This window comes from Cynocephalus volans, chromosome 3 (assembly GCF_027409185.1).
Source record: "Cynocephalus volans isolate mCynVol1 chromosome 3, mCynVol1.pri, whole genome shotgun sequence".
Taxonomy (NCBI): Eukaryota; Metazoa; Chordata; class Mammalia; order Dermoptera; family Cynocephalidae; genus Cynocephalus; species Cynocephalus volans.
Genome location: NC_084462.1, coordinates 39756037 through 39776296, shown reverse-complemented (window position 1 = coordinate 39776296; position 20260 = coordinate 39756037). Strand labels below are relative to the sequence as shown.

General features: G+C 44.8%; 1 protein-coding gene across 1 annotated transcript in view; it reads left to right on the top strand.

Annotated features, from left to right (window-relative positions):
• Nucleotides 1-20260, top strand: part of CHRNA7 (cholinergic receptor nicotinic alpha 7 subunit) — a 100818-nt gene that overhangs the window by 52188 nt on the left and 28370 nt on the right. Inside the window, exon 4 of the mRNA XM_063091365.1 lies at nucleotides 5063-5172. Coding sequence (XP_062947435.1) covers nucleotides 5063-5172 — 110 coding nt within the window. The remainder of the gene's footprint in view (nucleotides 1-5062; nucleotides 5173-20260) is intronic.

Here is a 20260-nt window from a genome sequence, read left to right as displayed (position 1 = left end):
TGCAGATTATGTAGAAGTTGTAACACTGTCTCCCAACTGAATATTTAAGGAATCACAGGAATCTTGGGGTTTAAAACAAACTTTAACAGTTATCTAACCAAAAGCTGTGCCTCTGTGCCCTCTGCCCCTGTGATTTGGTCTGGAAGCCCTGGTGTTCTTACGTGACCAAAGCATGAACACAGGGAACTCAGGTGTCACCCAGGGCAGGCTTGGAAGCTGCCCAGGGGCCATTTCTAAACAACCATCCATTGATTCCTGTTTTCGTGTTCCCCGGCTGGTGACCAGCCTGTGTAAGGGACATATACAAGCGAAGCTCCATATGGGAGGCTAACAGGGCCAGAGCCCGAGGGACAGCAGCAGTGTGGACAGGAAGCAGAGAGCCTGGGAACAGCGCTCGATGTGGGTTTTGTCTTCCAGACTCTCATGTTGCTGGATTCCTGTTCCGAAAATCTGAATCCACATAATCTTTTCTCCAGGGTTTTAAACTCAGATCCATTTACTGCAAGTAGTAGATGTTCTATACATCTTTTGTTTGTTTGTTTTTGGTGGTGTTTTTTCGTTTTTGTTTTTTTAATTTAATTTAATTTAATCAATATACAATGTGGTTGATTTTTGTGTCCCTTTACCGAATCCTTCCCCCCCCTTCCCTCTCTCCCCTCCATCAATATCATATCTTTGCATTCAAGATGGAAGAGGCAGAAAATTAAAAAAAAAAATTCTCATTGATCTACAGTTTGCTGATTTTGTTATCCTTGCTGCCAGTTGCTCTCACTTTTTTTGAGACTTTCAGATTGTTCAGATAACCTGAAGGAAGAGAAAGTCGCCCATCTCTGTCACATCTTCATATTCCTAGGAGGAAGCAATTGGTGTATTTTCTCTGCAGAATAGTGTTATCACTTTGGGAGGCCTGTCAGACATAATCTGATTTAATCGATGAGAAGAAGTGACAGAAGCCATTTCAGTTTCTGAAGAGACATTTGATCCATCCAGTCTCTCCTTGCACTGGCTTTTAATAAATCTGCTTCCTCTTTTGTGAAATCCTGACCATTTTTCTGGCTTTATCTTTCTCAGCCTTCTTATGTTTATTTCTATTTTTAACCTCCTAATTCTAATGATGGTATTCATAGCATTTGGATTGCAAACCATTTTTTTTTCTAAAATGTCTACCTTTTTTTTTTTTTTTTTTTTGTCTTTTTCGTGACCAGCACTCAGCCAGTGAGTGCACCGGCCATTCCTATATAGGATCCGAACCCGCGCTCCCAGCGCCGCACTCTCCCGAGTGCACCATGGGCTCAGCCCAAATGTCTACCTTTTTAATCTCTACAATCATTATTGCTTCATCTCTGACACATAGAAATTCCACATTTCCTGCTTGTAGGTAGGCCAGCCAGTGGCTTGCTTAGGGCCATGACAGCATCTGAAGGTTAAGAGTGATGTTTTAATCGTTATGTTTCACTGAGAGAAAAAAGTTTCAGGGACAAGGGATGGAAGGAGGCCTGCTCTCCTCCTCTGAGATCAAAATAGTTGACTGGAAGTGTTACTGAACTCAGGTCTGGCTGCCTGCTCCCTTGAAAAGGAAAGAAAAAAGACTCAAAAGTCAAATGGTGCGTGTTAAAAGAGCAGATATATTCAGCTGAAGGAGATGGTAGGCTACTCCATCTCAAAGACTTAGATTTACCGATGGTTTTTTAAAGGAGGGGTTGAGGGAGTGGAATGTGGGAGGTGAAAAGCAGGAGAGCATGAGACGTGAGCTATGAGGGGTCCATGTCTGCGAGTCAGGTGCAAGGTCTTGCCAAGGCCTCGTCTGGTTTCTGTTCTCATCTTTGCTGTTATCTCAGGACCCTGCAAGATTTTGATTTGCTCTGGTGTAGGATCATCTTTTCTGCAGTCTTTTTCACAATTTCCCTTCACAGAGCTCTGGTGGACTTGCTGTTGCCCAAGGTCAGCTTCCAGTCATTGGGCCTCAACCACTTCTCAAAACTCTACAAGTCTCAAGGAGAGAACTGTTAGCTTTTCAAAGTACTGACTAGCTTCTCAGGCTTGTTTTTCTATTTAGCAAATGAGACAAGTCAGGAGATGGGAAAGAGAGAGTGGAGAGTAAAAAAAAAAAAACAAAAAAACCTGCCCTTTTTAAAATCCCCTCCCACCGCCGTAGCCCAAGTGGTTTTAGGTCCCAATACGGCTTCGGTCCTGCTCGCTCCAATAGAAGAACTTTTGAAAAATATGTGTGTGTGGTGTTTTCTGACACCAAATGCACGATGTCTTTTCTTACACCAACAAACAGTTCTCCAGCACCAGCTGGGTGTGCAACAATTCAGTTCAACGTAACACCATCTACCTGGAGTTGACCTCAGATCCCACAAGTTAAAGGGCTCAGTCCCATACGACTGCCCCCATTTCAGATACCAGATACAGTTGGGGTGCCCAGGCTACCTGCACTTCTACCTGGCCAACTACAAATTTGGGAGTTCCACAACACACCATCTCAGGTTCAGTCATTTTCTAGGAAGGCTACAGACCTCGGGAAAACACTTCACTCGTTTACTGGTTTATTCTAAATGATACAACTCAACAACCCAATGGAAAGGGGATGCACAGGGCAAGGTATGGGGGCACGGGAAGGGGGCAGGGACACTGAGCTCCCCTGTCTTCTCCCGCAGGCCACCCGCCCAGGACCTTGATATGTTCACCCAGAGTTTTCATAACTCGATCTCCAGACCCCCTTGCCCCTCCTTGGAGATGGGGGATGGGGGACTGAAAGTTCCCAGCCGCTCATCAAGTGGTTGGTCTTTCCAGTGACCAGCCCCAATCCTGAAGACCTAGGAGCCCAATCATTAGCATAAACTCAGGTGTGGTCAAAAGAGGCTCTTTAAGAGTAACAGAATATACTCCTATCACTCAGGACATTCCGAGGGTTTTAGGAGCTCTGTGCCAGGAAAACCAAACATGTTTCTTTTTTTTTTTTTTTTTTCCTTTTTCGTGACCGGTACTCAGCCAGTGAGTGCACCGGCTATTCCTATATAGGATCCGAACCCGCGGCGGGAGCGTCGCTGCGCTCCCAGCGCTGCACTCTCCCGAGTGCGCCATGGGCTCGGCCCAAACATGTTTCTTATCGTACCATATGTACATGATTTTTTATGCCCTATGAAGATTCAACATCATGTATTTTTTACAGCAAAGGAAACTTTCCCTTTCCTCCTCCACCCCCTCCCTAACACCCCCTCTTCCTCAACATCCCCACGGGAGGGAGTGTGGCTCAAGCACATAAAGAGTTTCCTGTGGTGCGAGGCAGGCTCCATCGGGGCCCAGAAGTCAGAGCCGAAGAAGAACTGGGATTCCTGAGATCAGTGACCTTCCCCCTTGTGCATCTGTCTACGACCCACATGCTCGTCTCTTGAAGATGTAACGAGAAGGAATCCTTCAGAAACAGGGAGAGGAGGAAAGGCTTTTCTGAGTGTGAAGACCTGGGGGTGCCAGCGTGCCTAGGCTCATGGATACTTCTGTTCAGGTTCCTGTGTGTGGAAGACACTCTGTATGCTGTCTACAAAGATTTCGCCCCTTACCCCTGACTCAAGGAACTTAGGCTCTGACTAGAAGCCATGCTCGGAGAGGACAGAGACCTCTTTCTAGAGGTTTGTTGTTTACAGGCCTATCCCACACCCATTCCCCCTGAGCCTGCTCCTGCCCCGGTTCCTAAAACCTGTTCTTCGCTACCTCAGGCTGTGGCTCATTTATTATAGCTCTCATGTCCCGTGGGATTTTGTAAAGTGAGAAAATCTTTCTCCTCTCTTTTTTCCTTTCTTTCTGATTTTAAAAGCCATCATTTATTACTTGCCTACCAGGGCCACTGTTACCTGCTGCCACATTCATTATCACAGCTAATCCTGTGAGGTAGGTACGTGCCAGGAAACTGCAGCTCAGAAAAGGTGATTTACCTGCTCAAGCTCACACAGCTGGTCTCTGCCAGAGCCTTGGTGCAAACCCAGGTCTGCCTGATTCCAAAGCTCCCTGCAACCCCCACTTTCTGCCCCGAGGGTCGGCTTGGCTTTGGAGTAGGGGGGACAGTGTAGGCAGTGTGCATACCTTCAGGACGGCATGCAGTCATGGCAGAAGGCTTGCCAGCGCAGAGACTGGGAGGAAGAAATGTCTCTGGTGGAACTCAGAGATTGCTTTGTGTGAAGTCCAGTAATGCACCTATGAATTCTGTCCTTGTGACTGGTCAAAAAGCTCTAGCTCTACGTGCTTCAGTCTCCTCTTGTGAATAAGAATAGCGATCACACTGACACCCCTGGATTGTGAACATGGGTGTACATACAACCCTGGGCTATTGAGCACCTGGTCCTGGGAATAAGGACCCAAGGCATGGCCTTCCTCTGGCAGAAGTTACTTAAGAGCCTAAACAGCCTAAATTAGGGCCTGGCCCCACGCTTGTGTGTTTACCAATCCTTCCTCGGTCCTCACCTGTGTCCTTGTGTACTGACTCAGTGTTCCACCTTTCAGGCTCAGGGTTTGCACTGCTGGGTTGTAGTGTCAGAAGCACTATCCCTGCAACAAGATGATAAGAATTCAAATCTGAAAACCTTCCCTTAGAAATTTCTGACAGATTCCCATGCAGTTATGCAGTATTGCTTCATGGATTTAAATATTCTATATTTCAACCGTCTGGTTCCTACTTCAATTGAAATAAGCGAATTTATTTTTTCAAAGTGTTCTTACAATGAAAATTTTGAAAGCAAAGCGGTAATTCATTTGGCTAGAAGTAACCCATCTGCTGCAGGAGGAGAAAGTCTGGGGACATGTTGTGGATTGGAATTAATTTTAATGCCACCCTCTGAATGTGGTCATGGTGACAGCAAGACCTTAAATGTGATTTTTATGCTATTCATGGTTATTTTGGAAGGGATTATTTAATTCCCAGTTTTCTATTTTATAGATAGCAATTCAGTTATGTAAATAAATGTCCAGAACTCTTTTTGGCTTTGAACTTACCCAATAATCTCTCACAAGAAATACTGTTAGGTGAGGAAGCAGAGTGCTGCTAATGTCATTGTCTGTGTGTCAGTCTTGGACAGATCACTATTTACAATGGAATATGTCAGAGTATCCAGGCGTGAAGACTGTTCGATTCCCAGATGGCCAGATTTGGAAACCAGACATTCTTCTCTATAACAGGTAAGCACACTGGACAAAAGGAAAAGTGGTTATCTGCTCACATACATGTAGCAATCAGGCATATTTGAATATTTTACAGAAATGCTGGGCAAGTTATTTGCAATTTGGAACCAGTGCTCCCCATTAAGCTTTCTGTGTGGCCATTTGAGAGGCAGCTCTGCCCCACTGTTAGTCTTCTCTGCTTTGGCGTGCTGGCTCAAGTTGCCCAACACCCCTCCTGGGATGGCCCTGTCCAAAGGGTCAGGTGCATAGTGTTGCTTCTGTTCATATTGGCACATGAGGCATTCTTGCTTAAGGCGGTGCCTTTGCTACTTGACTGGCAGTGGTTACGATCTGCAGCACAAGGCGCCTGCCCATGGGACACAGGCTGGAGTCTATGGTTTGGCCCCCTGTCCTCATTTGATATGTCCCTGTTGTGCATTGGAGAGATCAGCAGCAGAGGTGACTGAGTGTGCTAGGACCATCCTCTCCAACTGAACGCAGAGCTTGCGTACCTGACAGAAAGAAGAAAGGTGGATAATAGTTGCATTCTGATCGTCTTTCTCACAAGGCAAGAAATAAGGGATCTGCTGTCAAATGTGTCCCCCAAAAGTTCACATATTGGAAACTTTATCTCAATGGTAACAGTGTTAAGAGGGTGGAAAATCCGATTATGGTATTTGAAAGGTGGTGCCTTGGAAAGGTGATTGGATTGTGAGGACTGTACCCTCGTGAATGGATTGATCCATTCATGGGGTTCTGATGGCTTTATGAGGAGAGCAAGCAAGAGACCAGCCATTTTCCATGTGATACCCACCAAGAAAAGCCCTCACCAGATGCACCCTTCTGAACCATGGACTTCCCAGCCTCTGATACTGTAAGAAATCAATTAAATTTTTTTATAAATTACCCACTTTCAGGTATTCTCTTATAATCAACAGAAACAGACTACTATAGGATTTGTTAGGAAATCAAGGCAGTCTGATTTGCAGACCAGATGCCCAAAAGGCAGGAATGTAGGCAGAGTACATTTCTAGAAGCAATAAAATTATTTGTTAAACCATGTAGTAAAATAAGAGAACCAAGAACATTGGTTCCCAATGAGGACTCAAATGTGATAAGCAGCGGGATATAAAAGAAAGTTATTTCATGATGATGGCTGCTGCCTCTGGTCCCAGCTGGAGGGAGAAGGAAGCCCAGGGCACGGTGGGACCACCTGCCACTGCCCTCAAAGGTCACTCAGTGATCTCCAGGACCAGCTGACATATTCCTCCCACATGGCTACTTCCAGGAGGCTCGTGATTCCATTTCTCGTATCAACTTTTAATTCTTTCTCTGTCCTTGCTGTTGGAGGTCACATTTTCCTTGGATCATTGGGCCTATCTCTAGAAGAGTATCCCCTTCTGATCTGCTGTAACTCTTCTGCTTCTTAAATTATTTCAAACTGAGCTTGGAAAAATATCTGTTGAGTGGTGAAGCGCATGCACTGACGTGCCTGGACTTTGGGGCACCTGTTTCTCAGGAGCTGTATCAGTTTGCGAGACTGCTGTAACAAAGTACCGCAGGCTGGGAGCTTAAACAACAGCAATTTATTCTGTCACAATTCTGGAGGTCAGCAGACTGAGATCAGGGTGTCGGCAGGGCTGTTTTCTTGTGATCCTCTCTCCTTGGCTTGCAGATGGCCGCCTTCTGACTGAGTACTCACAGGGTCGTCCCTCTGTGTGTGTCTGCATCCTTATCTCGATTAGGGCCCATCCTAATGACCTCATTTTACGTTAATTACCTCTTTAAAGTCTCTATCTCCAAATACAGTCACTTTTCAAGGTACTGGGGGTTAAGACTTCAATATGTGGATTGGGGGGAAACAAGTTAGATCATAACAAGCGCACTGCAGGTGATGCTTAAGGGCAAATGAAGGGTCAGGGTTGAACAAGCCTGGTTGTAAATCTTAGCCATAATATTTACTGTCTCTAGCACCTATGAGACTTAGATTTCTCTTTTGCAACATGTGGGAAATGCCAAACATACAGAGTTTGGAAGGATAACTCTGCAGAGTACACCTGTAGCAGGTTACTCAGCCAAGAGTAAACATTCAGTAAAGGCAGCTGTGTGCTCACAGGCAGGATGAAGAGGATTTCTGCTTAGAGTAATATGGTAATTTAACACTTTAAAAAGAAATATCCGTGTTTTCCGTAGTTCCCAATTCAGTTTTTTTTTATCTGAAATCAAGAATAAATATTATAATATGGTAGAATCTTAATAATGAGAGATGTCTGTTAACTCCAAAACATGAAGTGTGTGATAGTGCCAACATTCTGGTTAATGAAGAATCACCAAGTGGTAACTGAATTTCAGGAGCAGAGATACAGCAATCTCTACCTAACAAATGTCTCCAGGGACAAGGCCCTGAGGAATAAGGCCACCCTCTCCATGCCTGACCCAGGTGATGGCCCAGACCTTGTTCCTGTCACAACTCTCCTTGGGCTCTGCTTAGCGATCTTCCTCTCTCCTCTTCTCCCCAGACTTCTGCCTTGTTTTCCGCTTCAGTTTTTCTGAGAAGTGGGATGCAGGACTTCCTTGGTGGCTGGGAGTGGTCTGAGAGGCAGGGAGTGGGTACCACCAGGTGAGCATGGCAGTCTCAGGTCAGCCATTCACCATGTTCTGCTGGGGAGAGTGGGTAGGGTCCCACCTGAAGTCCAGGGAGGGAGACCAGCCCCATCTCCCTAGGCCATGTGATCTGGGGGGGGGGCTCTCTCCCATACAGGACGTCCACATGAGCTCCCTCTGGGTGAGAGATGCCCACCCCTCCTGTCACCCCTTCCATCCTCAGCTACACTCCAATCCCAGCCCTCCAGGGAAACCTCCCAGGACGCCCCTACACATGCAAGCCTGTTTCTCTGCCACACGCTCTCATAGAAAGGGGCTCCTGTCCCCCATAACACTTAGGGTCTGCCACCTCTTACAGGCACCTACCAGAGCACTCAATACATACTTGTGCAAAGACAAGATGGAGGGAGGAAGGGAGATGCAGGAATTAAGAGGAGAAGGGAATAGGATGGATCGGCATGCTACAGTGTGCCAAGAACAGCAAGAGAAAAAAGGAAAGAAATCACACTGACAATCTAGAAAACATTTCACTGTGACTGAGTCCAAACACTGACACAGGAAGTAGCAATAATAGGCTTGACTTTAGTAAGACTCTGGTCTTCTGTTATTGGGGATTTTGAGAGATGTTGAACCTAAGACTTTCTGCCAGCTGCCAGGCACTCAAAGTCATGTGTTCTGTTCAGTTGACTTGTCTGTTGATTCATTAATGTATGAATGGAGGTATCAGGGCTTTTCCTGAAGGAGGGGGTTAAAATGCTCTCATTCTGCATAAGCCATGGCTGTTAGACGAGCCTTGATTTGGCCCAGGTGAAGCCGCCCAGTCATGTCGTTTCTTGCTCTATTCCAGTTTGGTTCTGGAATCCACACGAGTCACTAAGAGTTTTGAGATGTAATTCATTTTCTGGGCTTTGAAGAGCTGGGTCACTACAAAGCAGCCATCTCTGCATCATTTCCGTGACGGATGGTGGATGAATGTGGTGCCGCCAACCAGCTGGCTGGTTGCTCCAGGAGAGGGTGGGTGCTAATGAAAGCTTCTGTGCCTGGTGCTGATCCCAGTCATTTCTTCGTTGCTTTATTCTTCAAGCCTGCAGCTCAAGGATTTTCTGAACACAATCTTGCTCCAAGTGAGCCGCACTTATGCATGGCTTGTCACGATTTCCCCCTTTGGATGGACTTAAAGGCCTTGCTGGTCTCAGCAGCAGGCATGCAGAAGGAAAGTCTGAATCCCAGAGACGCCACAGCCACCCCTGCGCCAGGGCCACAACAGCAGCCGTCTCAGCCTTCCTGGGCTTCTCCACTTTTGGGTTGTTTGGTCAGAAAATTCTGTAGCCATGATGAAAATCTTTTTTGATGAGTATATTTAAAAAGGTTTTTGTCGACTCTGAACTTTAGAACAGCACAGGGTGTCCACCTTCCCTTCTCACAGACTGTGCAAAGCTACGTCCCCACATCTGCAGGCTCATGCCTGTCTTTCCCATGTTCCCATGACCCTTTGGCTGATGGCAGAGCCTGGGGAGGGGCAGTGTGTGCGGGACACACTTAGTGTGGTGGGATCCCGCCTATAAGGGCTTGTACTTGTGCTAATCAGTGAGTTGCCATTAAAGTAGAATTTATTCTCTTGCCAAGTGTTTTAGGTTCCCCCAAAGTCAAGCCAAGATGAGGATTTCAGTGTACATGGTTTATTTGGGAGTGACACTGAGGAGCACTGTTAGGGGAGAGGAAGTGGGACAGAGAAGGGAGGGAGACAGTATAAGGCACATGGAAAAGAAAACTAGTGCTGTGGGCAGCAGGCCATTCCCACTGCGTGCCTCTGGGAGACTGAGTGTAGCATGTCTCAGAGCTGTCCCGAGGAAATTGGGGTGTTGTCCACCTGCTGCCTTTAGGCATAGGCTGGGAGCTGTTTGCAGGGGTGTTGGCTCCCTGGCACCTCTGGCTGGCCTGCCCTATGCATGGATCAAGGGCAGAGCTGCAGGTGTGTGGGCAGGTAGATGCCAGGGCCTTGGGTACAGTGAGGACAGCTGCCGCTGTGGACCACTGCACCATGAACAGTGTTCAGTCAAGTCCTGTCACTTCTACCCTGGTGAGATGGTAGGTCCACTCCCTGCTTCTGGTGGGAGGACAGCAGCGGTGGGGCTGGTAGGAGCGTCCTAGGAGCAGGTGGGGTGGGGTGTTCTCAGTGGCTAGAGGAGGCAGGCAGGTAGTAAAGGCAGCTGGGCTGGAGAAGAGCCCAGGCCTGTGTCCTAGTGAGTGGCACTGGCTCTGCTGTGGGCTGCGTTGTGTTTGTTGTGGTATTACTTGTGGACTGGACTGGGTTCTTGCCGAGTGACTCTCTTAGAGCCAGTGTTGTTGCAGTTAATGGCTCCTGAAATTGTGGTATCCTGGCTCCTAACTAAGGTTGTCCCGCTAATGCTCCAAGGCCTGTAACAGTCATGCTGGTTTCTGAGGGATCCCCAGGGCCTCTGAAAAGTCACCAGTTGCAGTTCCTGGATGTGGCAGGGATCTCCAGTTAAGCAAATGTTACTTTGCTGCTGTGGGGCTGAGAGAAGCAGGCATTAGGATGTGCTGCTGCAGCACCTGCACTGTCAGCTATCCAGACCTAATCAGGAGGGAGGCTGTTGCTAAATCTTGTGGGATGGGAAGGGGTGGACAGCAGCCTGTTTTCAAGAAGTGAGTGGAGCCAGCTGACTTGTGTTATTAGTATCTGCAAAATCACCCTCCCAGCTGTTTGCCTCAGCCCCATCTCACCCGGCTGCTGATGCCCTTTGTTTCTTATTTGTTCATTAGCTCGAACGATATTTAGCGAAGGCTCCCACACTGTCACCACACACTGTTGTAGGAGCTGAGGATACAGCAGTGATTAGACCAGACCCAAACTCCTGCTCTGTAGAGAGACAGAAGTGGAGGAGAGGGGAGCATGTGCACAGGGAATAGTTACTCCAGGAAGAGTAAAGCAGGAAAAGAGGGTGGTTAGTGCTGGGGCCGGAGGGCGGGGAGCCCCACGGCAAGCTGCAGGGAGGCCACAGAGCAAGGACTGCCGCATCAGGGGCGAGTGCTGCTGGCAGGAAGAACAGCCAGTGCAGAGGGGCCAGCGGAATGGCTTGTGAAAGACTGAAATGCAAAACAAAAAGAAGTCAGCCTGGTGTCCTGTTGTGAGGCACCCTCCCACAAGAAATGTACTTACACACCACTCATGCAGAAAAGGGCAGTTTATTCACTCCAGCTGGCCAGCGTCCGTCTCCCAAGGTGGAACCAAGGAAGAGCAGCATCGAGCTTTGGTCTTGTGGGGTTTTTAAAGGCAAAACTACATCCCGTTGGCACACGGGTTTGTCCAGGTGCACAAAGCAAGCTAGGGAGCTAGGTCACAGAGGCCGAGAATGAGCCATTCGAGCATACAAGTTTTCATTGTGTCTGGTTCCTGTTCCCATATAATAGTTCACTGTGTATGGCTCCTGTTTCTATGTAATTGTTTTTTGTTTCTATGAAAAGGTCAATGATTTCTCATGCAGAAGGGGGGATAGTCTGCAGTCAGACAGGGGACAAAATGGAGTACTTAGGTTAAGCAAGCAATTCTAGAGAAGCAGATAGTGTACGTTATGAGGGTGTAGGGAGCTCTATTTCAGTCCTATGGCGTGCTGGGCACAGCTATGCACACCTTCCTGGTTATCTGACTCTGGTGGACTGTGCCTGTCATGGTCTTCAAACCACTTTTCAACTCCATGAGTTCAATAGTGATAGTAAAGTGAATGATTCTAGTCCCACAGAGGAGCAAATGGGTTTGGTCCTATGGACTAACTCCTCTATTGACAGATTCAGATTGGCATGGCTGGTTGCATACATATGTATGTGTCTGCTTTTCAGATGCTCTTCTGAATTGATTTTAACACCCTAATGGTTGCCTCATTAATTAATGTCTTAAATACAGTCTTTGACATGTGTTTATTTTGTATTCATGCAAGTGTCATGATTTTATCTTTTAAAAATTTACCTTTTTTTGATTGTCCCAAGGCAGGAATGTGTCATCCAGGTCTGTCCTAGGAACAGAAGGGGCCGTGTGGCTGGAGAGAATTGGTGGGTGGGCAGGGGATAGGGCAGTCTGCAGTTGGAGAGGGGGTCAGAGACATGGTGGTGGGGTGGACCAAGTTGGAAATCTTGGCTTTGACTATGAGTGAAATGAGAGAGGCTGATTCTTATCGTAGAATTTTTGTTTCCTTTATTTTTGCTTTGAATAATTATAAAAATATTTATTTACATTCTCCTTCTGACTTGTTGCCCACTGATTCCCATCAGATGACTTTGTCTGGAAGTTATCCCCTGTCCTGTTCTGCCTGTGCACACCTCCCGTATATGGAGTGGCATGTTTTGCTCTCATTTCCTCTTGCCTCTCACTGATGGGGAGGAGGAGGGAGAGCAAGGGTGTGCACACTGTCAGTCAGCACCGCGAGGCCAGCTTCTGGTCCACCCCAGACTGACTTGGAGCCCACCTGTCGGCACCAGAGTGGACTATGGCTAGCTGAGCTCTAGTACTGCCCGCCTTGTTCTGCACTCTCTGCAAAGAGCCTGACAGCTCCATGCACAAGGCTCAGGCCACTCGCCTGCAGCTCTGTTACCACAACACATTACAGCCACATCCCTCTTCTGGGCACTCACCCAGGGCCAGGGATTGAGAGCCAGGACTGGCTTTTCCCTTCTTTATAGACTCTGTGAAGTTGGTATGAGCATCCATATTTCTCAGGGCAGGACACTGATGCTCAGAGAGGCCCAGCCAGTTGCCTGAGGTCACCCAGCTGGGTCAGTGCTGGCCTGCTGGGAAGTGCTTGTGCTTTGAGAGCTCTTGTGTTTTAGTTTTCTAACAGTTAAAAAGTGGAATAGCTCCTCTCTGCCCCCCTCTGAACTGGCTCTGCTTTCAGACCTTCTCTGGGCCACTTTCAGCCTTTCCTTTCACCTTCTGGGAAGGTGAGTTTGTCTCTTCTAAAGCTGCTGTGAGATTCTCAGGCTGTTGCTTCTGGCCAGGTATCCCTCAGCATCTGTCTGACATCCACCTCTTCTTTGACCCTTACCAGCGCAGAGCGCTCCTATGGGTGAGCGCGGAATGACAAAAGCCAACCGCTGTGCAAGAGTCTGAGCAGAATTCAAACTGAGGGCCAGGTGCTGCTGTGATGGCATTTCTGGGGACGGCTTTGCATCTGAGGTGGCCCGGGTGAGGCTTTCTTCTTTCAAGTGGTACCAGGCCAGTCCATGGAGCAGCTCCCCACCCCCTGCACTGAGGGCTGCAAAAACCAATCATGCACGAGAGCACGGATTTGGAGATGAGCTTACTCATCTTTGTAACATAGAACTCAGAGCCAACACAACTGTCCAGGGTCTGTGTAGTAAATACGTGAGACAGGAATCCAGTGGGCAGCTCAGCCATCATCATGCACTGCCCAAGGAAAGGGGGGAGGGGGCAGGTGGTCCCTCTCCGCCTCCTCTCCAGCCTGCTGTGGTGGTCCCTGATGTTTCCCCTGCCCACCAGGGCTGTGCTCATCGGCTGCCTGCATGGCAAGAGTGCATGGAAGTTGTAGGTCATGGGACAAGGCATTGGGGGAGAGCCAGTTCTCCCTCATATCCTGGGACCTCAGCTACACGGGGTGTGGGGCACGAGCTGAATATGTCTGTGGCTTGTATCTACACCTGGAGCAGCTGAGGCCTTACTTACGGGCCAGGGCCATGGGGCTGGCACAGCTGATGCTGTCAGTTCAGCTCAGGGGTGTTTTCTGAGTTCCTACTATGTGTAAAACACCAGGCTTCCAAGAGGACACATATTCACTGCCCTCAAAGCATTAACAGTCAGAAACAAATCCCTATACGCTGGGTGTTCTCATCTGATTTGATTTCCTGGCTGTCAGTGAAGTAATCTAGAATTACTTTCTCTACTTCACAACTGAGGAGATCATTTCTGAAATTAAATAGCTTGTTTACACAGGAGCAAGGCCTTGACTCCAAACCCTCATGCTTTTCCTGACACTCAACAGCCTCCTTGTGGGTTAAGACAAAAGCCCCAAAGTGCATCTTACAGAGCAGAGGACGACATGTGTCGGGGTACAATACTGCAGAAGGAGCTGTGAGAGAGATGTTCTCAGCCAGTGGACTTGAGAAGTTGTTTGCGGGGAAGCGGCCACGCACCTCAGTGTGTGTGGGTCAGTCCTGGCTTGTGTCTGGGGTCCTGGCATGACTGTTAACTATGCCCCTTTTTTCACTTTTAAGAGTGACCCAGTTTAGACAATAGTCCATGTCCTTGCATTTGAAGGCAGGCAAGCTACCTTGAGAGAACAGTTAGATTAAGGCATGTGGCCAGCAAGATAGGACACATTCATGAGAAAACACATACATTAGGCCATGGCATGGGGCTCTTCGAGAGGATGGTGGGGATCATGCTGCAGGGGACCCAGAATTCCAGACCTTCAAAGCATTTGCTGTTAATTCAAGGGAAGGAGTAAAGAATAAGATTAATAGGGTCAAGGGTGAACTATAGTCTAAGGTGTTCAGATCAGTCCAGCCAGGCTTCTCCTCTGGGAATCCGTCCCCAACCCCTGGCCACAGTCACCTTCTCCAGGCACTGTGTACCTTGGAGGATGTTTTGTTTGTGGATGTCACATGATGTGGCAACACTCTCATTCCTTGTACCCAACAAATAATTCACAAAAGTAATAACATTAAAAAAAAATAAGCTAAGACCATGAGAAAACTCATAATTAGATAAATATTACTCATAAGAAAACTTAAAAAGTTAGATGCATCTACATCAAAGTCAGAGATAAGGCCAAGATGACAGATGTTATGGCCTGAATGTTTGTGTCTTCCCGAAATTGGTATATTGAAATCCTAAATCCCCAAGCGATGGCATTAGGAGGGGAGGCCTTTGGGAGGTGATTGGGTCATCAGGATAGAGCCCTCATGGATGGGATTAGTGACTAGTAAGAGCAGACAGAGCTCGCTTCCTGTCTCTGCTCTCTTAGCCATGTGAGGATACAACCAGAAGACGTGCTTCTGCAAACCAGGTTGAGGACTCTCTGCAGACATGGATCTGCGAGCACCTTGATCTTGTTCTGCCAGCCTCCGGAACTGTGACAAGTAAATGTCAGATGTTTGGACCACCCAGTCTATGGTTTCCTGTCGCAGCAGCCTGGACTGATTGAGACAACAGCTATCCCTGCTCCAAACTGCCTGGTGGAGGTGCCAGCCAGAGCCCTATGACAGCAAATTAAAAATAACAGATCTAAATATTATAGAGGAAGAGACAACATTGCTGTTACTTCTAGTTGATTATTTACCCAAAAATAGTCTCAGCTGACAAACTTTCAACTAAAAGAGATTTAAGCAAAGACGATAATAGCTGAGCTGTTCACATCAGTGAATAACAGTGAAATGGAATAAAAAGAAGGGGTCTCATCTGCAACAGTAATGACAACCATGAAATACTGAGGAACGAACCTGGTGCATGTGCACCAGACTGTCGTCAGCAAGATTATAGCCATTCACCAAAGCACCTGAAAGGCCCAGAAGCAGCACATGCTTTCTTCCTTTTTCCTGGCCCTCCTGCCCCTGTGGCCACCCTGGGTGGGAAACCCACTTCTGCAACACGATTGCTCTCCAGTTTTTGGGGTCAGCGGGGAGAAGCACTCTGTCCCGGCCACCTGGTAGGAGATGTTCAGCAAGCCTTGTGAGCAGTCCCTCTGCACCATGTGGAGGAGGGAAAGCGGGCAAGCTTTGAAAGCTCTCAGGCTGCTCAGGGCTTTCTTAGTGACCGATCCTTCAAGGTCTTGCTGCCCATGTTGGTGCTCGAGACCCTGCTGCCCACCTTGCCAATCTGCCTTGATCTTCTGACACCTCCTCTGTCTAAGAAGCTCCCAAGTGCTTGTTAACAGTGAGGACTCCACCTCTACCTCCCTGGGTCCGGGGCAGCAGGTGAGGAGTACAGCTCAGGAATCTGCTGCAATTGGTCCTCCTGGATCAGACTTCAAAAGACTGCCATGCTGGCACAAATACCAGCTTGCAGTACCTTAATTACGTAGAATCTAGGAGGAGTTTGGTAGCTGGGAGTCTTGAAGTTCAGCCCATCCACTAACCTCAACTACATTTTTTTCTCCCTCCTGCTGTCCAGAGAAAACCAACAGAACCATGAATGGTGCTCTCACCATGGGGCTTATGGCAAAAGAGCAAGCAGGAGCTTGGTTTTAACCATCTGAATGTTTCTCCCTGGCAGTCACCTAGTTTGCACTTGTTATTTTTCCTATGATGTGTGACTGCTGGACAGCTTTAGTGAACCATTGCAGGATGCCTTGTGCATTTGGTAGTTAAGAAGCAAGCTGTGTTGTGACTGTAACATAGTTCCTTTGATGTTCTTAGGCAGCAGGACATAGCATGGGCTTCATTTGCATAGGCTTCCACGTGATGCCTCTAAAGGAGGCAGTTAAATGTTTTGTATCCACTGGTAAACATATGGCTTACTGAAGACCCCAGGTAGGTAGCATCTGAGTTTGAAGGTTGCAGTTTTTTCTGACCTTCCAGTCTATGTTGTCACAATCTTTTTATCTTGACTTTACCTCATTTGTTATGAAAGCTAACTTCAGGTTGAAGGCAAGGTGAAAAAAGAAGCCTTCATATTTCAAAAGACCAGGATTGATAGCCGTGGCAAAGTCAAATTGCTTAATGCCTGTCCCTCTTCCCCTAAACAGCTGAATTTTATCTGATATATCTTCCTTCAGTCCATCCACTTACCACATTTTACAGGGTTATAACGACTGTATTTTTCAGTCATCATAAACATTTCCATGGGCTTTTCCTAATCATCATTTTAAAGGTGACATAATATACCATTGAGAAGATGAATTCTATTTCACCATCTTTGGATATTTGGTAAATGTATAATTTTTAAACTTTTATTTTGAAATAATTATAGGTAACAAGAAATTGAAAAACACCTTCAAGGGGAGCTACCTGGTATACCTCCTAATATTCCCAGTGTTAACATTTTATACAACTCTAGTGCAATAACAAAACCAAAAAAATCGGCATTGGTACAGTCCACAGAGTTTATTCAGATTTAACCAGTTTTAAATTTATGAATTTGTGTGTGTGTGTGTGTGTGTGTGTGTGTATATAATTCCAAGAAATTTCATCACATGTAATGATTCATGTAACCACCACCCCAATTACGATAAAAAAAAGCCTCCTTCACTGCTGCCAGGTTCTCTCGTACTACCCCTTTGTATCCATGTCCCCCTTTTCTCTAACCCCTGGCAAGCACTAATCAGTTTGCCTTCTCTGTAACTGTGACATTACAAGAATTTTATATAAATGGACTATACGGTTTGTGACCTTTTGAGATTGGCTGAACAGTGGTCCATGGTATGGATGCACCATTGTCTAATTTGTTGATCATTCATTTGTTAGTCATTAGTTTGTTTAATCATTCATCCACTAAGAGACACTTGGGATATTTACAGTTTTTTACTTAACAGATGTAGCTTCTATGAACATTCATGTACCTGTTTTTTTGTGAACACAAGTTTCCATTTATCTGGTATAAATGACATAAGCATGGAATTGTTGATCAAGTTACTCTGAATCCTCTCCAGGATTTGGTGTTATGACTATTTTTTATTTTAACCGTTCTGATAGGTGTGTAGTCATTATCCCATTGTGTTCTTAATTTGGTTTTTTTCCTATTGGCTAATGATGTTGAACATCTTTCCATGTGTTTTTTAGTCATCTGTATGTCCTATTCAAAAAAATCTGTTCGTGTCTTTTTGCCCATTTTCTGTTTAGATTGTTGTGGGGTTTTGTTTGTTTGTTTTGTTTTTACTCTTAAGGTTTGAAAGTCCTTAATATATTCTAGGTATGAGTCTTTTGTCGGACATGTGTTTTGAAAATATTTTTTGTCCTTCTGTAGTTTGTATCTTTATCCTCTTAACAAAATCTTTCACATAGTAAAAATGTTTTGTTTTGTTTTTTTTCAATTTTAATAAAGTCTAGTTTATCAAATTTTACTTTAATGGATTGTGTTTCTGGTGTCAAGTCTAAGAACTCTTAGCCTAGACCAAAGTCCTGAAGATTTCCTCCTATGTTTTATTCTAAAAGTTTTATAGTTTTAAGTTTTACCTTTATATATGTGATTCATTTTGAGTTAACTATTATCAATTATTGTATAATATCTGAGATTTAGGTCATTTATCTTTCTGCCTGTGGATTTCCACTTGCTCCCATGGCACTTATGGAAAAGGCTATATTCCTCCCCTGAATTGCTTCACAACTTTGCTAAAGTTAGTTGGGCATATTTGTGTGTGTCTCCTTTTGGGCTTGGGTGCTCTATTCTGTTCCATTAATTTATTGTTCTCTCCTGCCAATATTACACTGTCTTGACTGCTTTAGCTATACTGTAAGGCTTAACACTGAGCAGACTGTTTCCTACCACTTTATTCTTTTTCAGTATTTAGCTATTTTAGTTCCTTTGCCTGTTGATACAAATTTCAGAATGATTTTTATATATCTTTATAAAAATGCTGGGATTTTGATAGGAACTTTGTTAAACCTACAGATCATTTTGGTGACAATTGATATCTCTACTATGGTGAGTCTTCCAATCCATGATCATGGTATGTCTCTCTTATTTAAATCTCCTATGATTTCTTTCATCAGTATTTTGTAGTTTTCAGCATATAAGACCTATACATGTTTTGTTAGATTTATTTGTGTTTCATTTTTGACCAGTTGCAAATGGTACTGTATTTCTAGTTTCCACATGTTTGTTGATGGTATAGAGACTCACAGTTAATTTTTTATGTTGATCTTATATTCTCTGAGCTTGCTGAACACACTCAGTTCTAGGAGGATATTTTGTTTTTGTTTTTTTTAGATTTCTTGGGATTTTCTACATAGTCTGTCATGTCACCTGCAAATAAGGACAGTTTTATTTCTTTCTAATCTCCATATCTTTTATTTCCTGTACTGTCCTGGCTAGTATTTTCAATATTATGTTGAATAAGTGGACATCTTTATCTCATTCCTGGCCATAGGGGGAAAGCATACGATCTTTTACCATTAAGTATGATGCCAGCTGTAGGTTTTTTTGTAGATTTCTTTTATCAGGCTGGGGAAGTTTTCCCATACTCCAGTTTTCTGGGAGATTTTTATTATGGATGAGTGTGAAATATTGTCACTTGCTTTTTCTACATCAATTGATATAATCACATGCTTTTTCTTCTTTAGCCTCTTAATATAGTAGATAACATTGATTATTTTCACTTACTTACCTAGCTTTGCACTTGTGCGACAAACTCCACTTGGTCATGTTTACAATTCCTTATATATGCTGCTGACTTGTGTTTCTAATATTTGTTAAGGATTTTTATGTGTATTTAAGAGGGAATGTAGCCTGTAGTTTTCATTTTTGCATTTTTTTTCTTTGTTGTTGTTTGGTACTCCTGTTGTCTGGTTTTGATATCAGAACAATCTTATCCTCTTAAAATGAGTTAAGTTGATAAGTGTTACGTAACCCTTCTATTTCTGGGAGAGAGATATAGCATTTGCTATTAATTCTTCTTTAAGTGTTTGGTAGACTTCTCTAGTGAAACCATCAGGATCTGGAGACTTCTTTTTTAGAAATTTTTAATTACAATTTTTTAAGCTTTTTATTTTGAAAAAATTATAAATTACAAGAAATTGAAAAAGACATGCAGAGAACTACATCTCCAGTTTGTTTAATTGTTTTAGGGCTCTGCAGCTTTTCTACATCCTTGGTTGAGTTTTGGTAGTTTGTGCTTTTCAAGGAATTGGTGCGTTTTTATTTAAATTCTTAAATTTAAGTGTGAAGAGCAGTTCATAGCATTCCTTTATCATTCTTGTGATGTCTACAGGGTCTGTAGTGATACACCAGACTCATTCCTGATATTGCTTTGTCAATTCTATTAATCTTTTCAAAGAAGCAGAATTTTGTGTAATTGATTTTCCCATTGTTTTTTCTCTTCTCAGTGTTATTGATTTTTGCTTTTTATCATTTCCTTCCTTCTGCTTGTTATGGGGCTTTCCATTTTTATAGTTTCTTGAGGAGTGAGCATAGATTATAGACCTGAAACTTTTCTTTCCTGATGTAAGCTTTTGCTACTATAAATTTAGTCTCAGCAATTTACCTGCATCTCACATGCATTGCTTATTGATGCATTGTATTTTTATTTTCACTCAGTTCAGTGTATTTTTTGAGTTTCCTTGAGATTTCTTCTTTGACTCATGGATTATTTACACATTTGGTATTTAATTTCCAAGTGTTTGGAGATTTTCCTGATATCTTACTATTATTCATGTCTAGTATGATTCCATTGTGAGCAAATATCACACTCTGTGTGGTTTCACTTGTTTGAAATTTATTGAGGTTTGTCTTACTGCTTAGGATGTTTTCTTTCTTGGTATATGCTCTGTGGTGTTAAAGTCCAAAAATATGTATATAGAGAGACGAATCTCTAAGAGA